We start from the raw sequence: 26,733 nt of genomic DNA, 5'->3' as shown, positions 1-26,733 counted from the left end.
CTTTGAGGGAAAGGCGCTGTGCCCTTTGAAGGAATCTGCCATCGCCACATCCCTTTCTCCTCCATGCTCTTTCGGATGGACGGAGGGGTGGGAATGTGATGAGCTGAAATAGCCTCCCATGGGCAGGAGGGGAAGCCAGAAGAGCACCCACTCTCTGCAAGAGCTCTTCTGCAAAGCCTTCCTTCCAAAACAGGGCCCGCCAAGTTCCGGGCAAGCTTCAGTCCCTCAGTCAATTGCGACTGCTTGATTTTGTCCATTTCAGTTCCCTTCCCATCCCAGAGCCTCTGCAAGACATGCTCTTCAAACAAACTAGCTCCAGCAAATAAAATAATGAATCATAAATTTTATTTCAAAATGTAAACGTCACTAAACATGCATACACGTTAAAACAATAAAATTTACAATTTCGTTAATTTTTCTTTTTGCATAGGACATCATTACAATATAGAATCTATGCCATACAAAATACATACAAAGTTTTATCCGAGCAAGCCAAGGCCAGACTGGGAACTGTACAACTGTAATACTTCACTGTAGTGATCCAGGAAGATGAAACATGGCCTTCAGAATTATGGTGGGTGCTGGTTAAAAAAAAGTTCCTACAGAAAAGAAAAACATGAGCTCCATGGAAATGGTCTTGGACCCTTGGATTCTGCCTTGGGCTTTTGGCAAACGATTCCAGAGAAGCTCCACCAATGGCTTTGGATGGGAAAGGGTTGCCTGTGTGGGCCTGAGGCAGCTGAGGCCCGGAAGCATGCACCCAACACATGCACACAAGCAATTCCCAGTCACCAAGGAACCACCGCAAGCCCCAAACCCGACAATGACAATGCATAGTTGCTCAGTAGTGCCTCCTTTCTGCTGAGGCTGACCAGCCCCAGAGGCCCCAGCGCTCGGCACCAGGGGTGGAGCCCGCACAGACACTGGGGCTGATGAGCCCGCGGGGTGTCTACAGCCACATGGGAGGTGGCCCTTGCTCCTCTCAGGGCAGCCTACAGGGGCTCCTGTGCCGAGTGTGTGGCCTCGCAGGCATTCGGCTCACACACCTGGTTTCCAAATAAGCAGGCGCTGTGGCCTGTCCACAGGCCCTCCAGAAGAGGCCGGAGAAAGCAGGACCCTGAGGCCTTAAGCAAGCTGTTCTCGCGCCCCCACCCCACCCCCGACTTCCTGCCTCCACCCCCCCCCCCCTCGCAGGAATGTGTGACTTGTAGGGTAGGGGAAGCTACTTCTCTCCCATCCAGTTCGTTTTTAAATAAAAGTAGTAAAGTTTTAAAGCTGTATGAGAAAGAGAGAGGCAGGGCAGGGCTAGGTAGCCGCACTGCAAGTCCGAAATCCGTAGAAACCAAGCGCGGCCCCTCTTCCCTCATGGACACCGGGCTCCCGTCTCCGGCCAGATTCAACTCTTCTGATGCTGAGGGACACGACAGCAGGCAGGCGGCGGCACCTCGCCCTAAAGGGTACTCAGGTGTGTGTCAGTAGTAAGCTGGACTGTGCATCCAAGTTCTGGTACAAAGGTCTCTGGAATGTGTCTCAGACAAGTCTTCAGAGCCTCAGAATCAGGAAAATTAGTAATAGGACCTGGTTCTCCCTGGGGTAATCCTGATTTCAAAAACCATCAGCCCACGCCTCAGATTTTAGCTTTGGAAAATATGGTGACCAGAATTGTATATGGAAACAGTCAGCAAAAGATGTGGATAACCTACAAAGCGTTTCTTACTGGTTGTGATGTGACCAACACATCATACCCTTTAAACCTTCTAGCACTGTGTCTTTGACTAAATGACCTTTTTTAAATGGGGGAAAGAAAATCAGTGACACCTGTCAGAGGTCAAAATAGTCAGGTAGCCCTGTAAACACAGCCACAACCAGAAGTGGAGAAACAAGGCCACACTATTGCTCAGATCACATCTTCCTGTTGGGTGGCACCCCTGCCCAGCTGAGATCCTGAATGGGTCCCTAGGGAGTACCAGGGCCCTGTGCAGTCCATCTTAGCATTTGCTTCTGGCAAGAAAGAGGGTGGTCTTCTGGACACACCAGGTCAGGAGACAGAAGACTTGAGGTCAAGTCTTGAGGCAGAGTGGCCAGCCCTCTCTGCCCATCAACACCTCTGAATCACCCCCCACCGCTCTGAGCTGTGTTCAGGGTGCAGCAAGGCCTGGGATCGCCATTGCCTCAAATCTTTGTACCTGGAGGCTGCACCATGGCGAATCCTGCACCTGCCTTGGTGTGGGGCCTGGGAATAAAGTCAGGATTAGGAGTGAGGCAATCTTGCACTCGAGTGTCGTGGGGGGGGGTGCAGCAGGATGCAGGTAGGGCACCTCCAGGACCATGTTCCCATCTAGGACATCTCCGCTCGTTCCTACGCAGCACCCTGCAGGACAGGATCCCAGGGCTCTTTGAGGAAAGGGCTGTGTCCATCTGTTTTCCTGTATGGCTGTAGGATCCAGTAGGCATTTGGGGAGCTGACAACCGTTCCCCTAATATGGCTGATGTAAAGAGGGGCTTCCTTGTCTGGGACATGAGCAACACCAGCCCCTTGATGGCTGAGACCCAAATCAATTTTAGGCCTTTTATAGGGGAACTCTCCCTTCACTCAGGCAAACTTCATTCTGAGATCTCTGCCCCTATGGACCACTAGAATTGAAGTCCCAGAATAAGGATTTGAGTTTTCACTATTATTTATGAGAGTCCTATGGGTTCCTCAACCCCACCAAAACTGGCAAGCATGGCCATAAACCACAACAATGGAAGACCCTGAAATAGATGCAGTCTGGGAAAACATTCTGCATATTTGAAGAAAATGAAGGCTGTTTCAGGAGGGTCCGCCTTGTGTGCCCACTTCAGTGGAGGCAGCGTTCCAAGGCCCACCACCCTCTTCCACAGGAATCCCTCACTTCATGATGAGATGGACATCTGCCCTTGAGGACCCCTGTGAACTGTGCCTGAGATTCATGGGTTTCTCCCCGCCCTTCAAGTGAGATGAGTTTAAAACCCCAGATGATTCAGGAGGGTCTGGCCAGGAGTACCCAGCAGGATTTCTCTCCTGGTGCCCTACCCACCCCCATTTCCCAGTCCAGGCCGGGGCCTAAGGACCACACCCTGCCATTAAACGAGAACCACTTTGGGAAAGAAGACACACTCTTAAGCCAAAAATAGCCAACGCCTGCATATTTCTGTTTTAAGGCAATGTTACCCTTCCATCTATCAGACGGAACAGCCCTGGGTCATTTAAAGGAAAAATTAAATTAAGTGCTCTCTTTGGAAACAGCCAACACCCGCTTCCCTCCCCCACCCCCCACCCTGCTCTAAAACAAACCAGCTCTTCTTTTTATTCCAAGATGACTAGGTTTAGAGTCCTATCTTTTCCTTCCTATGTGCAGACAGATGTGGAGCTAGAAAATCTCCTTCCATGACACCCTGGGCAGATCACAAGGACGCCTGACCGCTCCCTGGAGAGCGCTTTGCCAGCCTCCCAGGGATGGGCCGCTCCCTCTCCCTGCCTTGGGGAACGGTGGACAGTGAGTGCACCAAAGGACTTTGGAATAAAATTCCTGAACCTGGAATGTGAATTCCTGAGACATAAAATGTAGTCAGAGTGTGGCTTTCTCTGCCTCACACGAAAACAACTTTGGGAGGGACCTCACTTTGGAACTGGGCATGAAGATCTTTGCACCACAAGCACCCAGGGCTCTCTTCTGTCAAGGTCCCTACCGAATATTCCACTCTCTCTCCCAGACCCCACGCAAGCAGGGCTGTCAGGGAGCCTAAACACAGCATGGCAGCCAGAGTGGCCAGTTCCGCATCCAACCAGTGTGGGGGTGACCCTCTCCCTGCCAGTTCTCACCGCAGCAGAAACAATGCTACTGCCCAATTTAGGGCCCATCGTTCTACCTAGAAACCACCACCATGCTGTCGGCCAATCCCAGCTGGCACACAGTGGTGAGAAGCGGGCACCCGACGGCATACTGTGCCTGAGCAGCTGCTGTGGACAGAGGGTACCTGTCCACTCTGGAGCCAGCCACAACAGTGGCCAGCAGCGGTGGGCAGTGGCTAGGCCTGGGTCCCGGGTTTGTGCTGCACCCCACACCATGGCAGGACTGAGTAGAAGCAGGATGGCCACGACCAAGGCACGCTGGGCCCAGGAAGCCCATCTGCGGCCCTCTGAGGTCCCAGAGCCGCTCCTTTGCATCAAAATAGGTACTCATCAAAACAGGTATCTCTGGCAAGATACCCTGAGTCCACCCCAATCCCCCCACCCCCCAACACACACGCGTGTGCTCACACGCGCACGCACGCACGCACTCTGTCCTGGGCCCTTGTATTTACAGGCCCCAACTCTCAGGAGGAAGGGAAGGTGGTACCTGGGCCACAAGCCTGGGGTCGACACTCCAGCCATCTGCAGGAGTTTGCTGGACCACAGCTTGACTGACCCGGCCCAGGGCTCCAATCCCAACCCAGGACCCAGCTCCCTGCTCCTCCTCTCCTGCCAGGAGAAGGCTGGCGATGGGGCACTGGAGCAGCCCCACCAGCTGGGTATGGCCTGGAGCCTCCAGGCAGGACAAGGAGAAGCAGGAGGAAAAGGGAGGAGGAGTCCGGGGACACGGAGAGGCTGGAGGTTTGCTAAGTCTGAGTTGGGGACATGGTGGGTCTGAGAAAAGTGTTGCCCACAACTTTCCATCTGGCACTCCCTGGGGAGGAAATAGAATGCGCGCTCTCCGACAGCATTTCCTGTAACATCCGCGCCACTCCTGAAAAGGTCCAAGTCACAATGTTCCGGTCTCTTGCTACAGAAGTCTCTGTGAAGCACGGTGCGCTGCCACAGGCACAGCCGCTCACACAGGCCATCTGACGAGGAGGCCCCATGACCTGCCCATTGTTTCCAACAACCGCGCCCATGCGGGAGGACTCCGGAACTGGATGTGCCACCAGGAATTTCTAACATCTTTTTACAAGACCAGAATTCCCCATCAGAGGCCCAGGTAGAATAGTGACAGGGTCCTGCGTGCCTTCGGCAGGGACACGGAGAAGCGGAGTCCTGGCAGGTGTGACCCCGACCCCTGACTCGGAGGTCGGACGGTGCAGTGCTACGCTCAGCCAGGGCTGGCACCTCTGCTTCCAGTGCTCCCTAGCGCCGAAGGAGAGGGTTCCCGGAGGCGGGGTGTGAGGCAGGCAGGGTGCAGAGGGCGGAAGGCCCCCTCCACTGTCCCCAAGGTGGAGTGCTCCTCCAGCCGGGGACAGCTTTAAGGCATCCCTCTGCAGGGGCCTGTCTCAGAATCAGCTGCGTTGCAAGCCCGGCCAGGCTTGTTGGGCAGAGGCCAGAGGCTGGGTGGGGGGCTGGGCAGGAAGAGGTCAGGCCCGCTGCTTAGGAATCTGCCATGGAGGCACAAACGTCAGTGACCACATCTGCTCCCAACAGACCCACAGGCTGGCCAGCCAGCCAGACGCTGAGCTCCACCAGACTGGCTGGCCTGCTCTGTCCCCAGCGTGTTCCCGAACCTAACAGAAAACTCCAGAGTGCAAATCTATGTACAGAGTAAGGCGGCAGGAAGGGGTGTTCTCACTGACCTCGTGGAACGTGTCCATCCCTGAGAAAGGGGGTTCAACACCGCTGAATCTCAACTTTGTGGGTTTATCTGTTGTGCAATTGGTGGGTGGTGTTTTTTGAAATTTTTGTGTGTTTTTTTTTTTTTAACAAATTTACTTTGACACCTGAGGTGAAAAAATTGTTTTTTCGTGGACTTCACATCAAGTTCTCTCTCTTCTCTCTTATTACAAAAGGAAAGGCCAGGGACTCACGAGGGGGTGGGAGCGGCTGCTCATGGCTGTGGCGGGCTCAGGGCGAGCTGGCCGGGCTGATGGTGGGGCTGCTGGCGTCGGAGCGGCTGTAGTCGCTGAGGGAGCCGGTCCGCGAGCCCCCGCCGCGCCGCTGCAGCATTCCCGGGTGGAAGTTGGCGTGGCGGCGCGCGTGCTTGGTCAGGTGGTCGCTGCGCATGAAGCGCTTCTCGCAGATGGGGCAGCTGAACTTCTTCTCGCCCGTGTGCGTGCGGTAGTGCCGCGCCAGCTCGTCGGAGCGCGCGAACTTCTTGTTGCAGTCCTGCCAGCTGCAGGCGAAGGGCCTCTCACCTGTGGACACAGGGGCAGAGCGTCAGTATCCGCACCTGGCCCCGCTTTCACACTCTCTCTGGGAAAGGACCCGCAACACCCAACACCCCGATCTCTCATCACCCCTCCCATGTGCCCCACCTCCAAGGGCTCCTGTGACAAATCCATCAGGGCAGAGATGAAGGTGGCCCCTGCCCTCCCACCCACGCCTGGGATGGAGGCAGAGGACACGCCTAGGATAAAACAGCATTTCAGATGCTGAAGCTGCAGTGCCCATGGGTAGGAACGGGTCAGGGCCCCAGGCTCCTGGCAGTGGACCCCCTAAGTACACCACAAAGCAGGCTGCACTACACACCCATGCAGGGCCAGCGGTCTCCAACGCCTGGGGGTTGCAGGCCCACGCCCTGGCTTCACAGGCCTCCGGGAGCCCAGCTGCCCATGTTGCTCCATGGGAGCCACACTCTGGACCCCTGCAGGGCGGGAAGGCAATTCCCATTCGGACCCTCCTCAGTCTAGTCTGTAACATGAGAGGGTCAGCCTAGGTCAGTTCCTGGGCCTGGAATTCTACGAACAGTCTGCTGCTCCTTCTCTCACAGAAGTCCCAAAGTGGCCAACCAGGGATGGCTGGCAGAGCAGGAGAATGAGACAGGCTCTTGCATCCCAAGCGTGGTGACATACAAGGGCAGCAGCCCAGAGCACCCCATTAGGGGCCTGTGCAGGTGGGGAGGAGGCAGAACACAGTGGGGTGGGAGGTAAATCAAGGTAGGTCTGGATGCTGCTCCCTCCTTCCCATCCCTCACTCAGAGCGGGAAACAGACCAGCGTTTACCCAGGCAAACTCTTAACACACAAAACTCTCAATCACAAAAGTGACATCAACGGCTCAGGAAGAACCAGGCTTGGGGCGGGGGGGGGGGGGGGGGGAGGGCGCGCTCTGGCACCCCAGAAAGGAGCCCTTCTGGTATTAGGGGTGGCTGCAGGGCTGCCGTTCCTACCTGGTCACTTCCCCTCTCACCCCCACACAGACCCTAAAGTGACTGCCAGTCATTGAAGCTGGTCTACCCATGTTCAACAGAGGAAACCCACTCACCCACCCACCTTAAACACAAGCAGATACCCAGGGATGGCCAGACAGCCAAGGAGAACCAGCAGCATGGAAGAGAAAGGCCAAGGGCAATGCAACCACCAACTCTAGAGGAAAAGAGTGAAGCCAGGAAACAGAAGACAAAATTGAAACTTCTGTATTCTCTGAGGAATCGGAGACAAAATTTGATGCAAAAGCAAAGAGGATACAATACAAAGGAAGTTCAGAGAGCAAAAACGGCCAGGCACGGTGGCTCATGCCTATAATCTCAGCACTTTGGGAGGCTAAGGCGGGTGGATCACTTGAGATCAGGGGTTTGAGACCAGCCTGGCCAACATGGTGAAACCCTGTCTCTACTAAAAATACAAAAATTAGCCAGGTGTGGTGGTGTGTGCCTGCAATTCCAGCTACTTGGGAGGCTGAAGCAGGAGAATTACTTGAACCTGGGAGGTGGAAGCTGCAGAGTCCAGACTGCATCACTGCACTCTAGCCTGGGCAAGAGAGTGAGGGTCCATCTCAAAAAAAACAAAAAAAAAAAAAAACAAAAAAAAACCCAAAAAAAACCCCAGCAAAACAGCAGCATTTAGAAATTGAAAACAGCATTATGTCCATATAAAACCTTCATATAAAAGCTGGAAATACACTCAAAGCAAATATATGAGAAAAAAACAACAAAAAACAGTTCTGGAAAAGATGTGGATGTCACGGTGTTCCGTCTCCTGGCACTGCTGAAGCAGGGGCCACGTGTGGGTGCCTTTGTTCTCTTTATTGATTTTACATTTTGGGGGAAAAGGTGTTGGGGGGATTCAAAATCAAGTAGCACCACGATTTCCCAAATACATGACAATTACAATCAACTGAGAAAACAGAAAATACGGAGAAGAAATTACAAAAGAAATAACAACAGTCTCTGTCAAAGAGTACAAAAAAAAAAAAAAGAAAGAAAAAGAAAAAGGAGACAGGAGACTAACATGAGACGGGCTGCACTGAGGTGGACCAGGTAAGTGAGTTAAGATCTCTGCTGCAAGAAGCTCTGCAATGTCCGAACACTGAGTAAAAACAGGAGCTCTCACAGCTTAATAGAGAGAAGGGGAAGAAACAAACACCAGATCATCCACAAAGGAACAAGGCTGGGACAGACACGAGACTTTTCCTAAGTCACAGTGGATCCTGAAGACAAAGGAACAGGGTCTTCCAAGTTAATGTCTCACACACTCCAGCTAAAATGAGGTAAGACCAAGGAGCTAGGGACATGACTGTATAGTAAAGGGCCACCTCATGACAAGAGCAAGGCAGAGACCTGGGAGGTCACTGGAGCACAGGACCGGGACTCACGGGGGAAAATTCCAGGAGAAAAGTGAGTTTTGTGCACCACAGAGTACCATCAAAAGGCTGGATAAACTTCAGGATACAGTAAAGACACATCACTCTTCTTTGTTTAAAAGAAAAAAGAGAGGCAGTTAGAAACTCCAGGAAAAATAAAAGACATACAAAAAAACTGTGGTTCAAATTAGATGTAAATGAAAATGCCTCATGATTACGGGTCAAGAGGTCCGAGCCAAGCTCGGTTCTAGGGATTTTTCCTATGCTCTATTATTTATTCTTCACAACTCCATGAGGTGGTGGCAAGAAACGTAATCCCAGCACAGGCCCTGCTGATGGAAGCAAACTTTACACAGCTGTGGTCATGCTAACCTTAGCACTAGTTGTGTTTGAGACCCAATCCTATAAACAAAGGCCATACAACTGACCTGTGGGCCCAGCAGAGAACATGGATTTAAGGGAAAAGTCGGAATGCACACAGTGTGCAAAGAACATACCTAAATCAAACACAGAGATTTAAAATTACAAAGATAGTCAAAATAAGTAAAAAAATACATCCATCAATTTAGGAAGAGTTGGAGGGGAGGGACAGGAGTGAGGTAAATCCTTAAATTTCATGGCAGGGGGGATAACAGAGAATATCTAAATTTGATAAATCAAGAAACAGCAATAAGATACAGTTCATTTATAGCAGTAACCATCAAGACAACTAAAATCAGAAAAGAAATGCTCTCTAGGGAGTGGGGCTGGACTGGTGAGAGGATTTTTTTTGTTGCAAGCTCCTCTGTGTTATGGGTATCTCTACCTATTTACCTATCTATCTAACCTGAGCCAGTCTTGCTCTGCCACTGCAACCTCCATCTCCCAGGTTCAAGTGATTCTTCTGCCTCAGCCTCCCGACTAGCTGGGATTACAGGCGCCCACCCACGCCTGGCTAGTTTTTATATTTTTAGTAGAGACAGGGTTTCACCATGTTGGCTAGGCTGGTCTTGAACTCCTGACCTCAAGTGATCCGTCTTCCTCAGCCTCCCAAAGTGCTGGGATTATAGGTATGAGCCACACGCCCACCTTGGGTCTTTAAAAAAAAAAATCCTATGTATTTGTTTCTTCCATAACAATAAGAAATGTTTAAATATAGTTCCTTAAATATCTAGTCCAACATTTCCCAAAACATGTTCAAAGAAATGTTATCATTGTATAAAACTATACATTGCTTCCAGAATAAAAAATTTTGTCAACCAAAGAGTGAAAATGTTGCACAGTAATTCCATTCTTGGAGATTCACGCCGCACACTAGTCATCAAAAGCTTGGGAAAGTCCAGCATTAAATTAAATGGTTTAGCATTAACCATGTCAGGTCTGACAGATGAGGTTCAGACCCTGTGCCCTGAGCTGTGACACTATGGCCTTGAACAAGCTCCTTGCTGCTTATAGTAGGGTAGATAATGGTCCCCAAAAAGATAGAGCCAAGTCACAACCCCCAGAACCTGTGCATGTGATCTTATCAGGAAAAAGGGTCTTTGCAGATGTAATCAGGTAAGGATCTGGAGATGAGCTCCCAAGTGTGGAGGGTGGGGAAGAGGGGGAAGGGAGCAGGTGAGAAGGGGGAGAAAGGGGGCAGGGGAAGGAAGGGGAGGCATGGAGCAGATTTTCCCTCAGAGCCTCCGGAAGGAATCAACCCTGCCAACACCTTGGTTTCTGGAACTGTGAGACAGTGAGTTTCAGGTGCTTTTCAGCCACCCAGTTTGCAGTATGTGTGACAGCAGCCACAGGAAGTGAGCACACCGCCCCATCCTCACAGGGTGGTCCGTACAGTGATCCCGAGGGGCGGTGCATGACTGGCCTCAGCACAGTGCCTGGCACGTTCCAAAGGTCCACTCCTGAAATCTCAGCTGTTACTGTTGCTGTTAGTCATTAGCCCTGTCAAGTGAGTCTCCCCAGATTTGGGCCTGTTGGTGTGGGGGGAAGCCACATTCAGCCTTGCTTCCTAATAGCTCTTGTGAAGAGCCTTGTCCTTTAGCTCCTTCTGCCTGCAGGCCGGGGAAGCATGTGAGGTACACAGAGCTCCAGATGGGCCGCATGATGTTGGGGCCGCAGAGAAATGCAGCATCCAACGGATGGGGCGCTGGTGCCAGGCAGCCTGGAGTGGAGGAAGGCGGGTGTCTGGTGCAGCCACTCCACCAGCACAGCTCTTGGCCTCCCTGTACATCAGGAGCTTTATGCTTTGACAGGGGACATACTGGGTGCCTGGCCCAGAGACATGGTCCTGACCCAGGCAGATGCAGGCCCCACGGCTCCATTCTCTGCTCCTCCCTCAGCCTGCTGCCGAGAGGTGACAGCCAATGAACTGGCCCACAACAGGAGTTATGGCTCAGGCCAGCAAGGAGCAGCAGCACCAGGTCTGGCTGGGTCCCCTGGTAGTGACACTCAGGCAGCACCCAGGAGGCTGATAAGGAACAGCTCAGAGAAGGGAGAACAGGCTGGGGCGGGAACAGGGAGCAACATGCCCCAGGCCACTTTCACCCACACGGTCCGCAAGGAGCCCCAGGAGCTTTCGTGTACGTGGGTGAGAGCCACTGCTATTCATCATATTAGAAATTAGAAATTAAAATGGAAACAAAGTCTTCAATCCAAGCATGCATTCCAGTCACTGCAGAGGGACACTGCTGTCACACATCTTGTAGCATCTGCATAGCCTACTGTACTCTTTTGGGAGAATGAGGCAAACAGTGATATTGTTATGAAAACAGTTTTGATCTCAAGGCCCCGGTGAAGGGTCTGAGGCACCTGCGGGTGTCTTTCAGCTTCACTCTGAAAACTGCTGTTCTGGAGACAGACTCCAGGGGGGCTGTGTGCAGCCAAGTGCAGTGAGCACAGGGGGGCACCCAGTGAGGTGAGGGGCCAGCCAGGCCTGGCCCTTCAGGGAGTGCGCCCACCTCTCATTCTATGGCAAAAGGGAGCCCATCGGACTAAACAAACCCAAGCACCCTCCTTGCTGGGCTCAAACCCTTCATCTGCCTCCAGCCAGGCATGTCATATGGAGACAGCAACAGGACAGGGACTCAACAGGACAGGGCTCCCTCTAGCTCCAAAATGACAAGAGACTCGGTAGGAGATTCTAGACTCTTGCAGAGGAGCTCCTAGCCTTCCTGCCGGATCCCAGAGCCACTCCAGCTCCCCAGGTGGGAGGGCCCCAGGGGTTCTGGCTGTGTGTGCCTGCGCCTGTGCATGGGATGGGGGTCCTGAGACAAGGTGGGATTAGGCCTTGTGAGGAGACTGGGTGAGAGGAAGGGGCCTGGGGTGGAGCCTGGAGGGACGCTAGGTGCCCTGGAGCCTGGAAGGGCGGCTGTAAGAGGGCTGGGGGAACTGTGGGGAGCGGGGGGAGGGGCTACGCCATGCCGGGGGTTTGGGGGTCCTACGGGTGCCAAGTAGTGGGGGACTCTTCGGGTACCAGGCTGCATGGCCGGGGGGTGCGGGGTAGGGGACCGCATGGAGTTGCGGGAGAGTGGGGGTGGGGATTGGAGTAAGGTTGGGCGGGGCAGCTGCTCAGGGCTGCGCGTTACATAAATGTTCCCTGGCGCCACAGCGAGGCCGCGAGCGGAGCAGCGCCGAGTGAGAGCAATTGCCTCATCTTATCAGGGAACACAGCGTCCCACATGCTGCTCTTGCCCAAGCCGCAGGCCCAGGCGGGGACAGCGTGTTCCCTCAGAGAGCCAGCCGGGAGGGGAGCGCAGGGGCTTTCTCTCCTTCAGCTGAGCCCCCCATCCACCTCAGCAGCCACCTCCCCCTCCCCCACAGCAGCCACGTGCAAATGCAGCCAGCTCAGGAGTGTGCGTGCTCCAGCTCAAAGCCTGAGCTCAGACTCGGGCTGTGGCGCGGACTCCACTCTGCTCTGCCCACCTACGCAAAGGGCACGCTCCAAGTTATCTCCTGCGATCCAGCCTTAGCCAAACTCCTACCCACCACCCCACAGGTGAGTGGGCCCCCCCCCCCCCGCCCTCCACCCGGCTCCAGCTACCCCTGTATGAACCACACTGCAGATCTGTCTGTCTATGAACCTCCTGTGGGCAGCCTGTTGAGGGATCATTTTTCCAATGTTCCCAATGCCCAGCACCAAGCTAGGGCCAGAGCAGCATCTGCCACAAGGGCCTCTTCTTCTGGCCTCCTGCTGGGTCTTCTCTGGGAAGCCTCGCTGAGCTCCCCTTCATGGAAGGGAAAAGGGAAGAAATGCAACTCCTACCGGGAGGTCCTGGAAAGGCAGATGAGCTGAGCACCCTCACAGGGATGTCTTGGATGCAACAGCAGACCTCTGCAGTGCAAAGGTCCACGTGGGTGTGTATCTGGGGGCAATGGCAGGGGCAGGACTGGTCAGACTCAAAGGGAGGCATGGGGAGAGCCTTCCAAAGAGAAACTGCTTCCCCTCAGGCTCCCAGGCCACTGCCCCCAGTCTCCAGCTATTCCCCACCAGTGAGTGGGCTGTCATTCACCGATGGGCAGCTTTGCCCTGTGGGCACTGGTTTGGGGCCACTTCTAGCTCCCAACCTCAAGACTGCCATGTTTTTTCACTCCAGGGAAGCCTGTTCACCTCCTGCTGGAGCAGCTCGGCACACAGCCAAACACAGGGGCTGATCAGCTGCTGGCCTCCAATGAAACTCAGGCATACGGCCTCAGGGCTGGCAGAAAGAAAGGTCTGGCGTCTGTGGTGGGAGGTGGACTTCCTAACTCCTTTGGAGGCCATTTGGCTGCCCTGCTCGTCTCTAGAAATGTTAGTAGTGGTTTATTAAGCCACATGGAGCTGACATGCACATGGCCGCCCAGGAAGTCCAGGCTGGAAGCTCTTACCCACCCATTGAGCAGGTAAGGGAAGTGAGGCCCAAGAGGAGATAGTGAGCTGTCATTCAGCTGGCTGGCGCCAGAGCGAGAGCCACAGCTGGGATCTGCCTGTGGCAAGGAAGCAGCCTGCCCCACCCCCACTTCTTTGTTGATGCCTCAGGGATCGTCATCCAGCCTGTTTCTGTCACTGTGAGGGTTAAGTGGGAGAATACATGGGACACATGCCTGCTGCACAGTGGTGCCTGGAGGAGATAACGATGTTATCACCTATGGGCCAAGGGGCCCCGGGAAGCATGTCTGTGAGCCACGCAGTAAAAAGGACATGGGGGGGCACATGTGCCCTGTCACAGGACGCTGTGGTCTAGTGCCGCTGATCACACACTACTATCCACTCTTCACATGCAAGAGCTGGCAGGGTGCTGAAGCCTGGCTGGAGACGGCCACAGTGTCGGAGGGAACGCTGCTTCAACAAGAGAATCCTCATTGGGCAAATGTGTGTGTGTCTACATTTCTACAATGCATGTGAAGATATTTTTTAAAGTAGGCATTTTTCTTGTCGCTTTGCTTTGTTTTCGAATAGGATAACTTGATCCTAAAAATTCATACAGAAAAACACACAGGAGTAGCCAGAAAAAATCCTGCAAAACAATGATGTTGGGGAAACGAGACCACCAGGATTCAACACAGTTTCGTAAGATGATCACTGGCCAGTGAAGCCCAGAAGAAATGGCAGAATTAGAACGAAAGGCAGTGATAACTGCATAGGATGGAGTGACATTTCCAACCCCTAGGGCAGGAAGCAGTCAATATAAGGGAGGAGACCACCCCTCACACTATCTTATGCCCAATTTCTGCCTCCAAAGAAAGAAGAAGTAAAAACTAAAAGGCAGAAATGAAATCCACAAGCAGACAGCCCGGTGCCACACCCTGGGCCTGGTAGTTAAAGTTTGACCCCTGACCTAATCAGTTATGTTATCTATAGATTACAGACATTGTATAGAAAAGCACTGTGAAAATCCCTGTCCTATTCTGTTCCATTCTAATTACCAGTGCATGCAGCCCCCAGTCATGTACCCCCTGCTTGCTCAACTCATCACGACCCCCTCACGTGCACCCCCTTAGAGTTGTGAGCCCTTAAAAGGGACAGGAATTACTCGGGGAGCTCGGCTGTTGGAGACGTGAGTCTTGCCAAAGCTCCCGGCCGAATAAAGCCCTTCCTTCTTTAACTCGGTGTCTGAGGAGTTTTGTCTGTGGCTTCTCCTGCTACAAATACACATATCAGGACACTTCGGTAGCATCTGGAAAGGTTGGGTTCATTCTTCCCACCCTATACCAGCATAAATTCTAAATGGGTCAAAGATTCAAATGTGAAAAATAAAACCACAAACATTCTAGGAGAAAACTGTAAGACAGAAGTTCCTTCTATGAATCAAAGTCCACAAACCATAAAAGAAAAGACTAAAGGCTGGGCGTGGTGGCTCATGCCTGTAATCCCAGCACTTTGGGAGGCTGAGGCAGGAGGATCACCTGAGGTCAGGAGTTCAAGACCAACCTGGCCAACATGGTGAAACCCTGTCTCTACTAAAAATACAAAATCAGCTAAGTGTGGTGGCGGGTGCCTGTAATTGCAGCTACTCAGGAGGCTGAGACAGGAGAACCACTTGAGCATGGGAGGCAGAGGTTGCAGTGAGCCGAGATCACACCACTGAATTCCAGCCTAGGTGACAAAGTGAGACTCAGTCTCAATCAATCAATCAATCAATGAGTCAATCAACTGCACAAAAAAGTATACTATACTTCTCCATGAACAAAGTCATCATAAACAAAAGCAAGAGATAACTGACAAAACTGAGAGAAAAAATATTTGCAGCTCATATCACAAATGGCTGATCTCCAAACCAGAAAGAGCTCACAGGAATTTTAAAAAGAAAAATATCCAGCAGAAAAATGGGCAAAGCCAATTCATAAAAAAGGAACTACAAATGGCTCTCAAGTGCCTGAAAAGATGCTCCACCTCATCCATTACACACGTTTGCAGCATGTAACGGCAAACGAAACACACTGAAATGCAGCTTGGTAGCCATCACCTCGGTAAGGCTGCAAGTAAGCAGGCATTCTTTGCTGATGGAAGTACAAACTGCTACAACCTCCATGGAGGGCGATTTGGCAATACCTATTAAAATTAGAAATGGGCACACCCTTTTATCCCACATCTGAACTTTTGACATCCTAGCCTATAAACCCATCTGCACATCTCCAAAATGGGATATGGTCCTGATTAGTCAATGCAGCAGGAGCCTGAAAACAACTCATGTCCTTCCACTGGGGCCTGTCAAATAAATTATGGAACGCCCATATAACAAAATACTATCGCAAAGAAGTAGAACGAGTTCTTTGCAAACTGATATGGAAAGATTTCCAGGCTGAGTGAAGAAAACAAGGTTGAGGAGAGATGACCAGCGAGGATCTACGTGCGCCTTGGCCTGTATGTGCAGAGAGAGGGTCCCTAGGAAAGTAAGAACAGAGATCACCCAGGGGAACACTGAGCAGATGGAGGACAAGGAAGGTTGACAGAATTTTCCCTGGGGAAACTACTTAAATCTTTCAGATTCTGAAACACATACATGCATTTCCTACTCAAAAAGTTAAATTCAAAACAAAAAATCCATAGCAAACTAGAAAACGCAGCCATCAATAATGCCAATTTAAAAAGCAGATATTCAACACTCTGAGCACATTACCGGCCCCATTCTGTATTCCCTGTTTCAAAGCACATTTCCTCATATTACCCCAAGAGCTCTCTTAAAATAACAATGGTCGCCCAGACAGATTCTCCTCAGAATGTGCTGGGCAGTGGCTTCCAGGATGAGAAACTCAAAAATAGCAATCAAGTCCAGTCTAGCTTTGTAGGAGATGCTCCCAGGGCAGGGCTCCGGGGCTTGAGAGCCCCTGGGTGACACTGCAAACTGTCCTGTTGGAGGAGGGTGCTCCCTGATAAATTGTTTGACAGGCCCAGCAGTTTAGAACGGGTCAGACTTAAAAGGCTATGGGTGACAAATATTCAGCAAAGGATTTAAACAGAAGCAGTTCCAGGGTTGTAATTACACATCAGAAGCTCCCTTCAGGCTTCTGAGTATCACACTCCTACCATAAGACCACTTTGTGACACCACTGTGGGCTGAAAATTAGCCCAGGTGGATGGGGCAGGTATTGGCAGCTGGGACAGCCACGTCCATCTGGCCACTAGGATGCAGACCCCAAGTGCCGCTGCAGGGGCTCGTGAGGAGTGGGAACCAGGGAATCTGTGGACTACTGGGAAAGGGGTTTCTCTTGCACCAAAACAGAAAAGGAAGGAGGGAGGGAGGGGAAAAAAGAGGGCAGAGCATGTGGTGGGTAGGTAAAGGGACACAGTATGGAAAGGCCTCTTGGGCCTGCCTCTGGCTGTGACGTCTGGGCGGGGGTAGGGGGCACCAGCCTTGGCAGTCACAGAGGAGATCTGCAGAACCTCACAGAGAAGTCCAACTGCTCCTTGACATGAACAAGCACCTGCACAGCCAGCCCCAGCTCTGCACCCCAGGGCCCCGTGCTCCTGGCCGGCAATCTAGGCAACTGAGGGAGGGGCCCCCATCTGCAGAGCCTTCGGCAACCATCGTGGCCCACTTCCTCTTCCTGTGTCTCCCCTCCCCCAGCCTCCATTTCCTCCCCCTGCCCTCTCCTTCTATGTCTCCTGGGGCGGGGGGACCTTGCTGGCAGGGACCCCACCCTGCTAAGCTCTGCTATAGACACTCAATGGCACAAACAGCTGCATGCACACTCTTTACAGGGGCGCAGCTTTTACTTTTGGCCTGCACTGGGCTCACTGGACTCTACCAACCCGGAGAGACAGGCAAGTGTTGATGTGAAACCCATGTCAGAGGTAAGGAGCCAAGTGACCTCACCAAGGTAACACACCCAGAAGAGTAGGGCCTGAGGCGAGGCTCCATCAGGAAGACAGACATTCTCACAGCCCCTCCCCAGCATGGAATAGGAACACTGCTGCCCACATTCACGTTCCAGGAGGAGCAAGCAGGGACGCTCACCCACTGTGCGGTGAGGCTACCCTCTGCACCCCGGGGTCCCTGCGACCCCCACAGTCAGGTTCTACGGGCCTATTTCACTGCAGGCTTGCCCAGGCTGGGGGCATTTGGGCCTGAGGACCTGTGGGGGACCTCCACGTGGGGGACCTCCACGGTCCCCAGCTCCCCTGCAGCAGGAAGCCACAGCTGAGGAACAGGTCAGGCAGTTCCCTGGGAAGGGCCAAGGGCCACCAGGCAGCGCACTCAAAACAATGGCACTCAGAAGCCCTGGAGAAGCCTCGGCGGGCTCCTCTTCCAGGCCCAGCACCTGCCACCTGGCTGGCTCCAGGTGCACAGCAGGCTCAGTTTTCTCAGGAAAAATGTGGCAAGGTTTCCAGCAGAATATAACAAAACAATATATTCTTCAGGGTTGTTTTCACAAAGCAAATACATCCGAATTAAAATGAGCTTGTAATTTGGACGATGGGCCTAAAAAACGCCTTTGGTTTTTGAGGGAGCTGAGGCAAAACAACAACAACAAATGGGACAACGATCTGTTTTTCTCTGGAACAGGTGAACAGTGCCAGGGGCTTCTGCTAGCAACTTCCAGACCCCCAGGAAGGAGCCAGAAAGCCCCCAGGCCTCTCCTGTGGCGGCCCAGGCCCATGGAGCCACCAGGGGCTCTCACCGTCTTGCCCACTGGGAGCAAGTTGCCCCCTATCTTTTGGGAAAGCCCTTGTGTCCAAAAACCCTCTAGCAGAGAACAGGTGACCTGGCAGATCCAGGCCCTGTCCCTCAGCCCTGCCCACAGGTCTAGTAGCCCCCTACATCCTGCTCAGGCTTGTCGCAGCCTAAGTGCATTGGAGAGAGGGCTGCCCTGAAACAGAGCCCCACTGCCTGCCATGTGGGGAGACCAGTGCTCTGGGGGTCACCTCTCCTCGTGAGACAAAGCCCACCCTCTTCCCGCCACACGCCTGCCCACCGCTTGTCTGTGCCCATACCTTCCTCCCTGCATCCTGCTGGCCCTTTTTCCTATGCCCTTCCCTGTCCTAGCCTAGAACAGGGCCCTCACCTTAAGGGAGCTGACCCCAGGGACACCAGCCAGGAAGAAAAGCAGTGCCACACTCTGCACTATCCCATGGCTAGGCCCCCAGAAGCTTCAAGGTTGGAGTGACCCCCTCTGCAACAGCTCTGTATGGGACTCCAAGACCTGAGGCTACCTAGGTCTGCCTGATGCCAAGGGAGGGCAAGCAAGAGCTGGGAGGAGCCACTGGGGCAGGAACACTGTCCTGTGTCCTGCCTGCCTCCCTCCCGGAGGACCACAACATGGCGGGTAGGGGCTCGGCGCTCCTCGAGGTTGTCCCCAAGGTCACTGGAACCAGGCTTCACAATCAGTTGAATGGGGTGGACGAGGGAGAGTAAGCACATGGAGACAGCCCAGCTATCTCTCTCGAATGTTCTTCTGAACCACTGATGTGAGCCACTCATAAACAGCCCCTGGTAATGTGGACAGGGAAGAAAACAGACTATCAAGTGGCTGAGCCCCTCCCTCAAATGCACACATGAAATGCATATGCCAGAGCTCTCATTGCAGGAAGGAAACAGAGATTACCTCAGGAAGATGGGATCTGTGTGTGACTCTCCTTTCTGCATTTCTGCCTTCATCAAATGAATCCATTTGGACAGGTGGAATTAATGCAATAACACTATATAACAAAGTGGTGTATGTACACACACATACCTTTTACCCAAGCTCCAGCTCACAACTGGGACTGCTCCCACGGAACCCAGCACCCCAGCTCCTAAGAAGGGAATAGCGCTAGTTTGCATGCACCAGGACACTGCCTGGAAAGGTTAAAAGGACCACATGCCAGAATTTCATAAAGGTGTTTGCTCTCCTTTTGCTAAGGGTTACAAAACACATTTGCAAATTTCCGTTCTCAAGGTCCGTTTTAAAAACAGCACTAATAGAACACCCATGGTTTCTGCCAACAGAAGGCCAGAAGCCACCTGAGACAAGGGCTCTGGAGCTTCTCTCCTTCACGCACACCCCTGAGTCACAACTCCTGTTGCTCCTGAAGGAATATGTAGGGAGAGGTATATCTGCCTCTTGCCCCAGAAGCTTCCAGATCATGGATTGCTGCAAGTGAAGGCCTTCTCCAGATGAATGGTGCTACCTCTGGACTCGTGAGAGCTGAACCCAAAGAACAGACATTTCCATTTCCTTTCCATTGTGAGAGCCTCATCACTAACTGCCTCCCAAGGGAAGCCAGGAGCATCTTCCCTGAGCACAGTGGGGTGACGCACGTCCAGCTGACCCCCACTGCCCCCACCTTTTCTCTGCCATCTTGAAGGGAACGTTTCCCGGCTTCAGGAGCTAGTGTGCAGTTAGCACCCTCGTTCTGGGCATCGGGAGGCAATGTGACTGCTTGTACACCAACACAGCCTTGATGGCTGGTGACAGCCCAGGGATGACATTGCTATCCACCTCTTCAGAGATTTTCTGAAACACCAAGGCAAGACAGGAACATGAGGCTGGAATCCACAATTACAGAGCCAGGTTTATTTAGCTGATAAAAATGCTCTTCATTTGAGGCTGATTAAAAGTAAAGGCAACTTGTATCTAAAATACATAAAGAACTCAATCTCAACAATAAGCAAACGCCCAATTTAAAAAATGAACAAAAGATCTGAACACTCAAAGAAGATAGAAGGTAAACAACTGTGTGAAAAAGTGCTCAGTGCCATCTGTTATTATGAAAATTCAAATTACAGCAAAGAGATATCACTATACACATTTACGAGAATGGGTAAAATCCAAAACACTGACAATACTAAATGCTGGTGGAGCAACTGGAGCTCCCATCCATTGCCGCAAGCATGTTAACCACGGGGGAGCTGAGCAGCCACTCGAGGAAACGCTGTTTTGATGGAAACTGTAAGAATGCAGACAATTGTGACTGTACTTTAGTCAACCTACCAACCTTAGGTTTGGACTCTCTCCTTCCTCTGCACAACTGTCATCTTGTGAGCTGCCTTCAGTTGCTTCCAGGATATTGCTGGGTGTATCTCTGGCAAACTCCTGGATAACACTGTTGGCCAAGAACCCCTGCCTAGTGCTTACCTTATCCTCTCATCTCTCCCCAGACCTCCTGCACTGGACCAAAGGCCTAATAGGAACTCTGGATAAAGATAGCAGGTCAGGCACAGGCACCCACCACCTTTCCAGCCCCAGATCCCACTACAATGAAAGAAAGTTGATTTTAGCAGACAAAACAAAATATAAAGAGAGTAACAAAAATAATCTGGAAGCAAGAAATTAGAAATACAGCAGAGAAGGCAAGAAAGCAATCCACGTTTCCCCACAAAGGCTCAGGAGTCTCTGGTGGGGGTGGGGGTGCAGTTAGTGGGGGGCACCTGGACACCAGATAAAGCAGCTGTGGACACAAGGTCTTTCCCCACCTTACAGATGGCTGCCTGCCCTTCCTGCACCTGCCAGGGACCAGAGGCTGACTTTCTGGGAGGGTCCACACAGGAGGGAGCTCTGGACCGAGGACTCCAGACCCAGCTCAGAGTGGGGCAGCCTCCAGAACGGGGGTGTGAGGAACAGCCCGCTCACTGAGTACTGCCTCCCAGCTTCTCTCCCAGTGCGGCAGCAGGACCACCCTCCCTCCCCCAGGCAGGAGCGGAACACTCATCTCGGGGGAAAACGCTGAAGGAGATGGCCCAGTAGACCACCCACAGGAGGCCACCAATGCTGAGCCTGCTGGGCACCCAGAGGCCCCCACTCAGCTCAAGGCTCTCTGGGCCATGTCACCAGACACCGAGGATCAGCAGACAACACAGAAGAGCCTGACGTGGGTGGGTGAGAGACCCAGACCAAGGAGCAGAGACAGGTGATGCGGAGGGAGCAGAGGCCACGCAATGAGAAGACCTCCAGAGCTGTCAGTAACATCCTCACCGCACAGACGGCCTGGCGGAAGCAAGAACTGCATGCGCCTTTAACAGGGAGGCCCAGAAACCTGAGTTTGAAAGTAAAGATACAGAAGGGAAAATGTGGCAGAAATAAAAATCCCAATAGCAGGGTTTGGGAGAGAACACTGAGAGAATTTCACAGAAAACAGAGCAAAAATACAAATGGATGGATAAGAGAGAAAAAATACGAAAATGTAAGGATCAGTCCAATAGCTCCAAATAAAAGAAACTGCAAGCAGCCCTGAGAACACAGGAGGTGAAGTGGATCGTGAAGAAAATGGCAAGAATGTTTGCCAGATGGCAGCCGAAGGGCCCGCTGCAGAGGACAGAGCTTGGCCAAGCACCTCCATGCATGTGCCCACCTCCAAGCCCTGGGTAAAGGCACAAGCCCAAAAGGCCCTGAGACGCAAAGAGACCAGCAGGTGCACACAGCCAGAATCAGAACAGCTTCAGTCTTCTCCACAGCAACATCAGAGCTCAGAGACTGCAGCAAAGCCTTCCAAACCCCACGAGGAAACCAATCCCATGATTCAACCCAGAGAAACGTGAATCAACCTCAGACCAGGATCAAGACCTTTCCAGACATGTAAGTCTTAAAATAATAGCCTCCCATTCTCCTAAATAACACAGGAACAGAAAACCAAACACTGTATGTTCTCACTTACTTTTTGAGATGGAGTCTCGCTCTGTCGCCTAGGCTGGAGTGCAGTGGCGCGATCTTGGCTCACTGCAACCTCTGTCTCCCAGGTTCAAGCGAGTCTCCTGCCTCAGTCTCCTGAGCAGCTGGGATTACAGGTGCCCGCCAACACACCCGGCTAATTTTTGTATTTTTAGTAGAGACGGGGTTTCACCATGTTGGTCAGGCTGGTCTTGAACTCCTGACCTCAGGTGATCCACAGGCCTTGGCCTCCCAAAGTGCTGGGATTATAGGTGTGAGCCACTGCGCCTGGCCCGTTCTCACTTATAAGTGGGAGCTACACACTGAGTACACAGGGACACAAAGGAGGGAACAGCAGACACCAGGTCCTACTTGAGCGGGGAGGGAGGAATGTGAAAGACTGAAAAACTACCTATCCGGCACTATGTTTATTACCTGAGTGATGAAACAATAATAACATCAAACCCTGTGACATGTAATTTACCCATGTAACAAACCTGTACATGTAACCCTGAACCTAAAATAAAAGTCAGAAGGAAAGGAAAAATGGCTTCCAGTGCACCCCTTCCAGGAGGCTATGCAGCAGGAGCTCCACCAAGAAGCAGACGGCAGGGGCTCCAGGAAATGGGGCCTAGATGGTAGGGAGGGGTCCCAGGATGACAGCCAACCCCGCAGAGATGTTACCCAGGCCACATGGAACAGGCCACACTGGGGGTGTGGGGACACCTGAGGGGCTGGGGGTGTGGGGACAACAGCACTGGAAAAACCAAGCAGAAATGGCAACTATTGAGCCTCAGGGAAAAAAACACGTGTAATGTATGGGTCACCTGCAACTAGCATTTACTGTCATGATCCCCAAAATACTGCATGCTGGCTCCATCCTAAATATCCAATTATCACACGTGTGGGGGAAGGGTGCCTGCAGGCACTCATGTGCCATCATGGGAAGTCAGGAGATAATGCCCAACACTCTTCTACCATCAAGAAGAGCCCCTATGAGCATGTTACCGAGCTGGGAAAGGTAAATACCAAAGGCAGTAGCTGAAGAAGCTGGCAGAGGGTGGGGGTGACCTGCTTATCACAGTGAGCGTACAGAATGACTGCATCCTTAAGCTATGTGTATTACCACATGCACTACTATAAAACAATTTTTAACATAATTTACAAAATGGGATGGGTGTAGCATTCTCGCCAGTCCAGCCTTTCTTTAGAGCATCACTTTCTTCTCCTAGTAGCTCCTCTTCAGAAGCCATTAGAGGGTGCTGGCCCTGCCATCTCCCCAAGGCATGTGGAGATGACACCCTGCCCTTCTGCTCAGGGGAGGTGAGGGACCGTCCACAGGAGACACTGAGTACCTGGCCTCTTCCTCACCTATCTGTGTTACCTCAGTAGCACTGTCGATCGTTTCGGTTGTTGTTGCTTTTGATCTCATAAACACCTGTGTCCTGGTTGCCTTCTTTTTACCTACGGACTAGTTTTAACTCCAGGCTGAGGGATGGCAAGATGAGCTCTATCACTTCTTTAAATGGTGGCTCCAACCCCAAGCTAGGGGCTTTTAGGGCTGGACCCATACAATTCCCAATACCAAGTCATGTGGGGTGACTTCAGACTTTGGATTCTTCACTCCACACTATTAGCCCAGTATCAAAATTAGACATATCAGGCTTTCATTTGAAGATGTAAGGTGCTAAAATATTTACAGAGAAATTGATACTGCATCTGGGATTTCCTTCAAAACAATTGGAGGGGACGGTGGTGGGGGAGAGGCAGAGATAAGACTGCAGGGGGCTAGCAGGTGCTTAAAATGTGGGTGTCCGGCCGGGCGCGGTGGCTCAAGCCTGTAATCCCAGCATTTTGGGAGGCCGAGACGGGCGGATCACGAGGTCAGGAGATCAAGACCATCCTGGCTAACCCAGTGAAACCCCGTCTCTACTAAAAAATACAAAAATCTAGCCGGGCGAGGTGGCGGGCGCCTGTAGTCCCAGCTACTCGGGAGGCTGAGGCAGGAGAATGGCGTGAACCCGGGAGGCGGAGCTTGCAGTGAGCTGAGATCCGGCCACTGTACTCCAGCCTGGGCGAAGAGCGAAACTCCGCCTCAAAAAAAAAAAAAAAAAATGTGGGTGTCCTGAAGATGTGAGCATCTGTCTGAGGTTCTCCAAACAAAAGTTTAAAAACTATTAATATGGCCGGGTGCGGTGGCTCACGCCTATAATCCCAGCACTTTGGGAGGCCGAGGTGGGCGGAACACTTGAGGTCAAGAGTTTGAGACCAGCCTGGCCAATATTTCGGTGAAACCCCATCTCTATTAAAAATACAAAAAATTGTCTGGGCGTGATGGCGGGTGCCTGTAATCCCAGCTACTTGAGAGGCTGAGGCAGGAGAATGGCTTGAACCCGGGAGGCAGAGGTTGCAGGGAGCTGAGATCGCGCCACTGCACTCCAGCCTGGGCAACAGGAGTGAAATTCGTCTCAAAAACAAAACAAAACAAAAAAAAATAGTTTTTTGTTTTTTGTTTTTGTTTTGAGACGGAGTCTCGCTCTGTCGCCCAGGCTGGAGTACAGTGGCCGGATCTCAGCTCCCTGCAAGCTCTGCCTCCCAGGTTTACGCCATTCTCCTGCCTCAGCCTCCCGAGTAGCTGGGACTACAGGCGCCCGACACCTCGCCCAGCTAGGTTTTTGTATTTTTTTAGTAGAGACGGGGTTTCACTGTGTTAGCCAGGATGGTCTCGATCTCCTGACCTCGTGATCCGCCCGTCTCGGCCTCCCAAAGTGCTGGGATTACAGGCTTGAGCCACCGCGCCCGGCCAAAACACTATTAATATATGGACAGAGGTTGCAACCCTAGGCCCTGCCCGGAGGCCACTCCTAGCTGGATTTCAGCCCATCCCTCCTCTGGCTCTCCCCAGGCCTGCTCACCAGCACACCATGGTTTGGGGTTTGGTCAGCTGCTTCTCTGCCTGCCCCTGGCAGGCAAAGTCCCATCCTGCAGGCCTGGGCTGATGTCCTGGATTGGACATTGCTGTCAGTCAACCGCAGCATGACACTCACTGGGAGGGCAGAGTTGCGCCAGGCTCCGGGCCCATGCTGGGTAGGGACTGGACAGGCCCGAGGCCTCCACACTGACACTGTCTCCAGGGCCCGGCTGTAGTCAAGTGCCACATCTGACCCCACACTACAACCTGGGTCCTGGAGTCGGAAGGGCTCAGGGGAGTCAGGGACTCTCAGGGGTCTTCAAGCTAGGCAGGGCCACGGGGTGTACTTTTTCCCCAGAAGCAGCCTGGTTTCTGTTTAAAACAAGGAACAGCGAGCTCCTCTTCTCCTCTGAGGCCCATGCCTGCAACACAGGCTCCTCGGTGAGAGAGGGAAGGCTGTGGGGGGCTGCCTGCCGAGAGCCCCCTGCCCCAGGCTTGGCCACAGTGAGCCCCCCCACAGCCCTGCCAGCTCACTGTTGGAACTCTGGCCACAGCCACCGCAGCCCCCCTTCCCAGCAGCTATTCTTGGTCTGTGTCTCCCTTTGGGGGGAGGATAAGGGTGGAAATGATCAGCAGCTAAAATTAGCAAGAGGCAAACAATTGAGGCCAGGAATCTGAGGTCAGCTGAGGACAACAGTTTGTTCTCTGCAGCCCCAAGGTGGTTTTAGCAATAAAGGGAATTGAAAATGAAAACAGATCTGGAAGCACCCCAAGCCCTGGTGGGACCAGGCCCAACACGGCCAGCCCCAGGTGGGCAGGCCAGATGGCAGGGACTTTGCCCAGTCCAGACCCCCCAACCTGGGGCTCCCCTCTTCACAAGGGGGCCCTCTACAGCCCGGAGGCAACACCCAGAGCACCTGCAGCTATGGTTACAGAATGCCTGGGACAGGTTTCCCACGCACTTAACGTGGGTGTGACTTCCTCTCCAGGGGAGGCCCAGCACAGGTGGCTGTAAACACCCCCAGTAACTGCTGGATGACCAGGGCCACAAGCCCCTGCTTTGATACCTCCAGGCACTCCCCCTTTAACAGGCCCCAGCAAAACTCCCTAAGTGACAGACCAGGAAATCAGGCCACAAAGTCAGCAGATGTGGAGCCACCCTTGAGCCCAGCCCCCTGGCCCAGGGTCCCTTCCCTGTCACCACCTCTGCAGTCCCTCCTCCCCTGGAAGGCCCGCCCAGAGCAAGCCGCACACTCCGAGGTGGCACCGACAGAGCCCACAGTCTAGGTGGGCTGCATTGTGGCTGCAGACAGACGGGGAGGTGGGTCTGGCCTTGTCATGCTCCACAGTCAAGAAACTGCCCTCCCCACAAAAACTCCAGGTAGCCACCCTGGAGGTCCCAATGCCAGTGGTCTCTGGGTTCTATCTGGTGATGCTCAGTCCTAAGGGAACTTGGCTCAGCCCAGGATGCATGGGATTAAATATAGCCTTTTATTAAGTTTTTATTCACTGATCTCTGCCACCAAACAGTTCGCAAACGTCAGAAGAAATAAATCAGCACAGAGGTCATAATTCAGAGCTCGGAAGCACACAGGAGGCTGGAAATGCACAGACCAGGTTGGTAGACCCACAGCCCTGAAGATATTGCTCCTGTCCCCAGGAGAGAGTAGACGCTGACAGGCCCTTCCATGGGGCCACCATAGGGCCAGGAGCCAGAGGCACACCAAGTGGCACCACATTACAGACACTAATCTCAGCAGCTGCTGAGGCTGCTGGCCGACCTCGTGGCCCAT

At 52.7% G+C, this 26,733-nt stretch overlaps 1 protein-coding gene and 1 pseudogene across 1 annotated transcript in view; one reads left to right on the top strand and one right to left on the bottom strand.

Moving 5' to 3' along the window:
• Positions 1-323: 323 nt before the first annotated feature.
• KLF13 (KLF transcription factor 13) overlaps positions 324-26,733 on the bottom strand; it is a 51,524-nt gene continuing 25,114 nt past the window's right edge. The window contains exon 2 of the mRNA XM_008017194.3: positions 324-6,123. Coding sequence (XP_008015385.1) covers positions 5,834-6,123 — 290 coding nt within the window. The 3' untranslated portion in view covers positions 324-5,833. The remainder of the gene's footprint in view (positions 6,124-26,733) is intronic.
• On the top strand, positions 12,518-14,567 carry LOC140710430 (uncharacterized; annotated as a pseudogene).

The sequence above is a fragment of the Chlorocebus sabaeus genome, chromosome 26 (assembly GCF_047675955.1).
Source record: "Chlorocebus sabaeus isolate Y175 chromosome 26, mChlSab1.0.hap1, whole genome shotgun sequence".
NCBI lineage: Eukaryota > Metazoa > Chordata > Mammalia > Primates > Cercopithecidae > Chlorocebus > Chlorocebus sabaeus.
This window is presented reverse-complemented; position numbering and strand designations above follow the sequence as displayed.